At 40.4% G+C, this 9,706-nt stretch overlaps 1 protein-coding gene across 4 annotated transcripts in view; it reads right to left on the bottom strand.

Annotated features, from left to right (window-relative positions):
- The window catches only part of prss12 (serine protease 12), a 27,581-nt gene extending 17,875 nt beyond the window's left edge, over positions 1 to 9,706 (bottom strand). For 3 of the 4 annotated variants that reach the window (XM_027174401.2, XM_047816166.1, XM_027174403.2), the window contains exons 1-7: positions 9,370 to 9,706; positions 5,640 to 5,778; positions 4,595 to 4,773; positions 3,749 to 3,899; positions 2,825 to 3,003; positions 2,609 to 2,750; positions 1,963 to 2,159 (exon numbers count right to left, since the gene is read on the bottom strand). In XM_027174401.2, coding sequence (XP_027030202.2) covers positions 1,963 to 2,159; positions 2,609 to 2,750; positions 2,825 to 3,003; positions 3,749 to 3,899; positions 4,595 to 4,773; positions 5,640 to 5,778; positions 9,370 to 9,706 — 1,324 coding nt within the window. The remainder of the gene's footprint in view (positions 1 to 1,962; positions 2,160 to 2,608; positions 2,751 to 2,824; positions 3,004 to 3,748; positions 3,900 to 4,594; positions 4,774 to 5,639; positions 5,779 to 9,369) is intronic. The other variant, XM_027174402.2, reaches the window with a different exon arrangement.

The raw sequence follows: 9,706 nt of genomic DNA, 5'->3' as shown, positions 1-9,706 counted from the left end.
TGTTATTGTTATTAGCTTTGAGCTATGTATTCACAATTATATCTCAGTAGGATAAGGTGAAACTTGCTGTATTTGCTGTTTTTGCTAATAAGATTAAATGTATTAGTTGTTTTTGCTAATATGATTAGCTGAATTAGCTTTTTTGGCTAATGAGATTAGTTGTATTAGCTGTTACATATACACACACACTTAATTCCCAGAGCATAGCATGTGTGTGTGTGTGTGTGTGTGTGTGTGTGTGTGTGTGTGTGTGTGTGTGTGTGTGTGGAGGTGTTGTTCCAGGTAAAATCATCAGTTCTTTATGGAGAGCATTGGGAATAAACCCTGAGGAGCTGACTTGCAGCTGGAGCTGTTAAAAACAGGCTCATGCGGCTGCCAGGGTTCCATTTCCTCTCAAGACTTTTAACATGAAAGCATTTTCATGTTAAAATACTCATTCTCACACTCCTCGGGATCCAAACACACACTCGTTACACAGGGGCAATAACTCACGGAAAAGAGGGAAATGATCCTACCTAATATTAATCTAAGTAAAAAAAAAAACATATCAAATGTTTAACCATTTAATAAAATGTAATGTTTGGTCAAAAAGCCAGAGCTAATATCTGTGAATATGTTCTGGAGACAGATGAATAAAATCCTAAGTGTGTATTAAAATAATAACTAATGCTAAGATAATAAAACCTTAACATAGATATTTAGCCATGTAACAATATTGTAGTGAATGTCGCATAACAGCATGCGAATGTTCATTTGTGTTATATGCTGATATACATTTCGTTATCGTATAAATTTAAGGACAAAAAAAGCCATGTTTATGTTTAGCTGTTTTGTAAAAGGTTAGCTAATGTTTAGCCATGTTGCAAAATCAAACCAAATATTTAACCATGAGGTACAACATTGGCTAATGTTTAGCCATATAATAAAACGTTAGCTAATGTTTAGCCATGAGGTAAAATGCTAGCTGATGTTTAACCATGCTGGAAACTGTTAGATAACGTTTATATCTCGAGTAAAATCAGGTCAAATGTGTAACCATGAGGTAAAACATTAGCTAATGTTTAGCCCTGAGGTAAAATGCTAGCTAACTGTCAGCTACCGTTTATCTCTGCAGTAAGTAATAGTAAGGAATCTCCAGTCATACAGTAAGATCATAGCTAATGTTCCCCATGCAGTAAAACATCAACATCTTAAGTTCAGATAGTTTCAGGGCTAAGTGTCACGCATTGAGAGTGACAGTCACTCATTTTGGTCTTTTGTCAACAAAACCTCAACACGAAACAGCTTGTCTCTGGACGGGACATTGTCCTTAATCATGACCCTAAAAATGGCTGGGCTTGAGCCGAACTGTTTTAAATGGGAGCAACATTACAAATGATAAAGGAATCCAAAAAGGCAACAAACACTTACAATAAACAATACCAGTCATAATCTCTCACTCACTCACTCACTCACTCACTCACTCACTCACTCACTCACTCACTCACTCACTCACTCACTCACTCACTCACTCACTCACTCACTCACTCACTCACTCACTCACTCATACCCACACATGTGAATAAATGGAAATTAAACAAATACGTTGTATTTGGTTAAATTGCGGTCAGTGATCCTTACGAAACACAACTCCCCCATTATTATTTTTCATTTTTGGTTTTGGGAGGAGTTTGGAGATGTCACGCTTGCCTGTCTTTGTCTTCAAAACCTGATAGCCCTATAGTTTATTGTTTAGCTATGAACAAAAATCATGCTGTGTTTCAACTCCAGGTTGGACTTTCCAAAAGAAAGTGCCCCCTCATCCTCAAATTCTAACTTGAGCTAGTTTTCTTACCTTTCCGTCCATGTTTCTAAAGATATTAAACGATTCATGATTCACATGGAACGTCAGGAACATAGTCCATTAGAAAGAATTGTGATTTATATCATGATGTGTGTGTATGTGTGTGTGTGTGATCATACTAGTAGGCACTCCATGCCCGACACGTTGGCTGCTGCAGACTACAGCCACGTCCTCTGTGTGTTTGCAGTCGTGTCGAAGCCACTCCTTCCTGGCGCAGTGCGTGAGGGTCGGCTCTTTCCCCGTGCAGCTCACGTCGTCCAGTAAAATCGGCCCTAACGGCACGCCGAAGCGCTCCGGGTTCGCACTCTGCCCTGACCTGCAAACATGTCAAAAGAGTGTGATAAAGATTTTTAAGGTTTAACTCATCTGACTGTCATTAACTCTATATGTGTAGTATATCTATGGTTTGTATAGGTGCCAAGACATATACGTTTTTTCAGACTTACAAACCTTTTGGCATTAGTAATATTATAATAGAATTTAAGTCTACTTCCTGTAGATCTGGTTTCATCCATCCATCTAGTTTCTAAAACACTTTTCTTGGAACCTGGAGGGTATATCAGGGGACTCGGTGCACAACAACACATCAAAAGGCACACACACTCACACTTACACACACACACACACACACACCTCATTCATCCACAACAGACAATTTAGAAATCCCAATCAGCCTATCATGCATGTTGGTGCCTCTGAGTATTAACAGTTGAATAAAAACTTGCTCTGTGGGTATGGGTGTGTGTGTGTGACTGCGTGTGTTACCTGTATCCCAGCTGTCTGCAGACAACCTGTGTGTTAGTGTTTGTCCAGCCATCATCACACACTGTTCCCCAGCGGCCATGATAATGAACCTCCAGCCTTCCCTCAAATCCTCCTGCTCCGCCCACTAGGCGCACCGATCCATCTGAGAAGCAAAGAGTGTGTGATTTTCAGTGTGTGTGTGTGTGTGTGTAAGATTTTATGTGTGTGGGTTTATACCTGTAAGCGGCGTGCAGGACACTCCGGCGTCCTCACTGTGATCACAGTTGTGTTCTCCCCACGCTGTCTTCGGGCACTGCTCTATAGAGAGCTCATTTCCTGTACAGCTTACTTCATCCAGCAGCACACGGCCCACGCCGGCACCAAAATACGCCCCGACCCAGGCTTTAGCTGTGCCACTACACACACACACACACACACACACACACACACACACACACACACACACACACACACACAGAAACATAGTGATAAACATGTACCATCCTGTATACACACAGCCACAAGGTCACAAACACAGAGTAGAGCTAGATCAAGCCACATGTAGATGGATACACACGACATGATACAGATGAACACACACATAAATACAGACACACATAAACACATACACACATAAATAAATGCTACAGATGATGAATGTAAAGGAGCACAGGCGTTCCCGCCCATGTTAACGATTCTTGGTGTTCTCAGTGGTCATCAGTCACAATTAGGCCAAGAGAACAATGAGGCTTTTTCTTTCACTCAGACCACCCACTCTGTCTCTTTCGCTCTCATTCTCTCTTTCTATCTCTCTCTCAATCCCTGTCTCACTCTTTCTTCCCTCAGTCTTTCATTCCAGTCCTCCATCCTTCACACTCGCTAAATCTCTCCTGTCTAATTCACCCACTCTAACTTCCTCCACTCTGCCTCATGAATTCTCTCTCTCTCTCTCTCTCTCACACACACACACACACACACACACACACACACACACACACACACACACACACACACACACACACACCTCCCACAGATGCTCTTCCACAAGCCCAGTGTCTTACTAAATTATGAGTTTGTTAGAAGAAAACCATGTCATGCCTAATTAACTGTGTGTGTGTGTGTGTGTGTGTGTGTGTGTGTGTGTGTGTGTGTGTGTTTTACCCCAGGCTCAGCTGTCTGCACACAACCTCAGCATCATTATTGTCCCACTGGTCATCACACACTGTGCCCCACTGCCCTGCATGATACACTTCTACTCGGCCTTCGTATGCAGTCGCTCCTCCAGAAAGACGCACTGGCACAAATGACACTGCTACACACACACACACACACACACACACACACACACACACACACACACACACAGAATATGTATTATTATTGAAATGTGTGTGTGTGTGTGTATATATATATATATATATATATATCATATGTACAAGCTTATTTATACAGTGGTAAATCAAATATCTCCACAAGGATATATATATCTGACATTTTTGTCCTTGTGGAGGACTGGTTTACATTGTTTAAAATTAAATAAATATATTAAATATATTTAGCAGAAATTAGGTGCATTAATAATTACAGTTCTCACAAAAGGTAGTAAAACCATGTAGGTGTGTTTATGTGGACATGTGTCTTGGTCTGTCCATGCATGTGTATGTGTGTGTGATTGTGGGTATGTTTGTGTGTTATGTGTACATATGTGTGTACGTGTACTTGTGTGTTTGTGTGTGTGTATGTGCGTGTATCTACACACAGTGTATGTATCTGTGTGTGTGTGTGTATGTATGTGTGTATGTATACACAGTGTGTATCTGTGTGTGTATATGTATGTGTGTGTATATATGTGTGTATGTATACACAGTGTGTATCTGTGTGTATGTGTATCTGTGTGTGTACTTGTATGTGTGTGTATGGGTACGTGTAGGTGTGTATGTGTGTGTGTGTATGTGTTGTGTGTGTACGTGTAGGTGTGTGTGTGTGTGTACATGTGTGTGTGTATACCCTCTACTGGAGTGCAGGTGACAGCAGCAGCCTGTTGGTTAGCACACTCTCCTCCGTTCCAAACTGATCGAGGGCATTGCAGTAAGTCAACTTCCCCCCCACTGCACCTGATTGTCCTCCAGTGTACTACAGCCAGAGGCAGCCTAGACAGGGAGCTCACACGTGCTCGCGCTTTAAACCTAACACAAGACGGTTACTGATTAATCAGTCTTCAATTAAAATGAATTTAAAGCCAGTCCCTAATGCTTAAAAATGACAAGTCTTTGGAAATGATTTTAGTCTCATTCATGTTTCCACATTTCTCATTTACACCCCACATGTGCATGCACCTGCCAGGAGGATCCTTCAATATTTTGTGTGTGTGTCTGTGTGTGTCTATTACCACACAGTAGCATTCCTATTTCTATGATACCCCGAACAGAATAAGATGCCTATGAGGAACAAGTGTGCAAGCTCATGTTCTCAAGTTCACATGTATTATTAAGCAACAAGTCAATCAGCACCATGTATAATTTACAAAGGACAATTGATTTGCTGAGGATCGTGTTTCTGTGTTTGTGTGTGTGTGTGTGTGTGTGTGTGTGTGTGTGTGTGTGCTGGGGGGGGTTCGGGGGTGAGACAGTACCAGCACCTCCATCTTGACTTATCATGCTCATAAATGACCTCAGCATGTGTGTGTGTGTATGTGTGTGTGTGTGTGTGTGTGTGTGTGTGTGTGTGTGTGTGTGTGTGTGTGTGTGTGCGAGAGAGGTCTTTCTAATCTGGTTTTGGAGAGGTGTGAATGTTGCTGCTAAGCTTTCAAGAGACCGCATGACATTACTAGGTCAAAAACAGCAAGGCTACAAAAAGATGAGTGGAGTAAATGTCCTGCAGTCATATTTAACCAAAGCACGAACTAATAACTTTCATTAATAGAATATTCTGTCCACATAGATAATATTTATAAAGTATGAATGTTTCATGAGGTCAGGATTCTGAGAGCAGACAAACAGCAATAGAAACATTCAAAAGTGTTGTGTGTGTGTGTGTGTGTGTGTACACCTACCCTAGCCCAAGCTGTCGACACACTACATGAGCGTCTCTGTCGTCCCAGTCGTTACTACAGATCGTCCCCCACACACCATTCATGTACACCTCTACTGTCCCATCCAGCTTAGACCTGCCACCCTGCAGGCGCACAGAGCCTACACACACACACACAAAATGATCACTATTGTACTGCAATTGGCAAGCCAGGTCTGATAATTATGATTGGATCAAAACCGGTCATGTTGAAATCACCCGAAAGAGTCTTTTATTACTTTAGTACTACTTCTGTTTTTGTGGCATATTGACCTCAGACTTGACACTTTAGATTCCATTAACCTGAATTTTCTGATTTTTATAACATTATGTCTAATCATGAAAACTGAGTCGGCCAAAAGTTATAATATTTTAGTAAGAAATACTGAATGGTAAATTTTGAATATTAAATATGTTACACAATACCTTTTATAGTTTCTGGTAACTAGCCACAATACCTTTTATAGTCTTTGGGCACTACAGGTAACAGGAGGTGAAGCAATATCTAAATTCTGAGTCCAAAGAACAACTTTCAAGTAGTTCTTTAAGAAAATATATCAAACAAGTAACAATTTTATGACATTATTTCATGGTGCTTGGACCCCTTAATCGCTGCTGGCAGATACTGTTTTATATATAGATGTAGATATTGAATTCTTTTGTAAGACTTGTGAGGCTAAACTAACATCCTGGGGTGTGTGTGTGTGTGTGTGTGTGTGTGTATAGGCAATGTGAACTTTTGTCCTGAGTGAACTCTTTCTCTCTTACACACATGGACAGACTTACAGACACCGTTAACGCCCCTGCTGTCTTGCTGTACACTTGTTCACTATAAATACAGTGGAAAACTAAACCTGGCATAAAGAATGTGGTTATGGGAAAAATTAAATTCTAAATTCGCTATTTTTATGCCTGTTGCAAGCGTTTGATGGTTGTTTATTCACCTCTGGGGGCGTCAGTAACCGTATATCTTCGAAATGGCTCGTAAATTTTATTTGCATTGCAACATAAACTAAAATGATTCAAAACATGATGGGGAAAAAATAGGTTTCTGGTTCCAGGTTTTGTTTTTCTGACACTGTTAAAAGACATGCTGTGGCGATTTATTTGAGCTACTGTTAATTAAATTGTTGGGGTTTTTTTCTATATGATTTGCATGTATCATCTACATTTTCTAAAGTAAACACGAGATTCCTTTAATATGGTTGATTTCCCAAGTACTACTTCAACCCCAGACATCTAAGGTAACTTTACTAGGATACTTAAACTGATAGTTTAAAAATATCAGTTATTTCATGTTAGCTTGCACATTGTGAAGGGAAGGTTTGGCTGCCCACTCATTTTACATATATAATACACAATTAACCACTGAGGAGTTGTTAAAAACAACCCTGTAGGAAGGTTCTCCTTAATCCCTGACACATTCCTAATGCCATGTTTAGTAAGCCTTCTTATTCAGTCCTTGTGTTTATGTTCGGATGAAATGCTGCCCTTGTGATTAATGGCCTCAAGCTTAAATGATCAGTCCATCATGGCAGGTTAACTGTAAGCGAGCAGCGTATATGATGTAATGCTGCTGAGGCTCGTGCTTATTTTGTCTTGCGCCCTTGAGCGCTACAAAAATAGTGGCCCACTTTTCAGCACACTGGATCGAAATCTGCAGTCAAGACTAGTAGTTCGAACTACTATAATAATTAAGTCTGGTTATAGACTATAATGTCAGTAACGATTATTATCCTAGGGTACGGATTAGAATGTTTTCACAAGGTTTAGCCTTCAGATCTATCTCTCGAATATATCTTTCATCTGAGAGGCCACGCCCACAAGAGACGAACTTCGGGTTACTCTCTTTCAAGCTCCTTCTCTCTTGATGTCGGAGTCTCCAGATCTGTACAAAGTCCAAAGCTAGCTAGATAATTAGTGCAGTATCTCGAAATATCTACAATCTGATCGTAATCAGCGACAAGCCACTGAACGGAAATATAAATCTGTATCACAAAAGTATAGCAAAAGTATGATAAAAAAAAAGTGTGACATCTGTGATTAACAGATACACACAGTCAGTTAGTCTGACAAAATTAAGCCATTCTAGAAATTTCTACACATTCTCAGTCACTAATATCAGCAGATCTAGTTAGTTACAGTTGTGAAGTCTGGGTATGTTTTAGAGTTTTAACAGCCCTTTTAAATTTGTTTATGTCTAGCCGTGTTCTTTGGGTTATTTATCGTGTAGTTTGTACACATTGTGTTTTCCTTTAAAGGTGTGAATGTTAGCATGAAACCTAGCATGGAATAACAGACATTTATAAATATGGGCATGAGTATTATGAACATGTTAATAATATACAGTACATCGTGTACAAAAAACACCAATATGACTATAAATAAGATATAATATATTCAGCGATATGGTAATAATTTAGGAATTTGCCTGCAAAATAACTGAAGCGTTAGATTGCATTTCCTGCCATTTGTATCCCATGTGTAAAGTATTTGATTTTTTAAATAAAAGAGAGATTTGGCTTGATTAAACAGCCCTGGGTTTTTTCTGCCCACAGTATATCAGAGCAGCTCCAATTAAAAATTAGGTGACTTTCATGTCAAATTTCAGAGTGAACTCCTAGGTAAGATGTTGAGCCCTAGATGCTGACACGTAACCGTGTCTGTGTGTGAGTGAGTGTGTAAAGGTGGGGGGTTTACACAAATGGTGGCATACCTTTCACACAGGCTTGAGGTTGTGTTTGGGTGATCACTTGTCTGAACTTGCCTTGTCCTGACCTAACAAGCTACAACATAGCTTCCATATAAACCCTGAAGCAGCGTTTTGTGAGCCGACGATCTGAATGAAGCTCAAAAGTAACGAAATCTACAGACACAATATAATATTACATCATATTAATTGGGATTTTACAAACTAGCCCTTTATAAACTCCCTAGAAATGTCAGGTTTGTAAAATTCAACCTTGTGTTAAATCATTATGTAATGAAATAATCCCCATTAGAATCTGACTTTTTCATAAATTTTCATTTTAGGCCTTGCTTTGAATTTGCACGTGTAATTTAAAAGTTTTATACTGGAAATGTGAAACAGCATAATAATTTAATAGACTAATTATGATTAATCTAGGACTAACCTGCTTTAACTGCATGCTTTTACTAAGGATTAAGGTTCTTGTGCTGAATTAATTCAGGTGGTGTGTGTTGTTGTTTTTTAACCTTAATTCTGTGTAAACTTATCTTATAAACTTATCTAAACTAAAACGTTTGATCGTTTTGCATTTTATTCCCCAGAGCTACTAAATAATAAATCTCAAAAGCTGCGAATGCGTAAAAGTAACGAACAGAGTGATCAGTGTGCAAATTATGGCGTTAGGTTTTTCAGTAAATTTCTATTTTAATCAATACACGTGGCTAGTGCATGTTTAGATTAATCAATTCACGTGCGTAGTGCACATTTCGATTAATCAATGCACGTGGGTAGTGCACGTTTAGATTAATTAATGCACGTGGGTAGTGCACGTTTAGATTAATCAATGCACGTCAATAGTGCAAGCTTAGAATGCTTAATTTAAATGAAGCAGCGCAGCGCTCGTGCATATTTGGTTTAGATGATGCATCCCGGTGCAGCTCCTTCTGTTTGACAATACACGAGCTTTTCCGGTGTAAACAACGCTTAGATGACTGCATTGCGTTGCTCGGAGACGTTAGTGTACCTTGTTTACAATCGCAGTAACCCCAGTCGACGCGTCCACGCGCGTTGAGGAAGAAGCACCAGGGCCGGATTCTGGCATCCGGGTTCCTGCAGAAGTTGTGCTCGCCGAGTCCTTTGCCTGGATAGCGCGCGGTCACGCCGCTCACCTCGCTCCAGTTCATGCACCGCGCGCCCGACTCCGTGACGTCCACCGAGCCGCGGTATGACGCGCCTCTCCCGCGGCTCTGCGTGCACTCGCTGAACGGGTTCAGGAAAGAGGACGTCGGTGCGACACAGAGCAAAAGAAGAAAGAAGAGCGGCAGGCACGCGGAGGAAGAGCAGCGCGCGCTCGCCTCCAT

This window comes from Tachysurus fulvidraco, chromosome 7 (genome assembly GCF_022655615.1).
Source record: "Tachysurus fulvidraco isolate hzauxx_2018 chromosome 7, HZAU_PFXX_2.0, whole genome shotgun sequence".
Lineage (NCBI taxonomy): Eukaryota > Metazoa > Chordata > Actinopteri > Siluriformes > Bagridae > Tachysurus > Tachysurus fulvidraco.
This window is presented reverse-complemented; position numbering and strand designations above follow the sequence as displayed.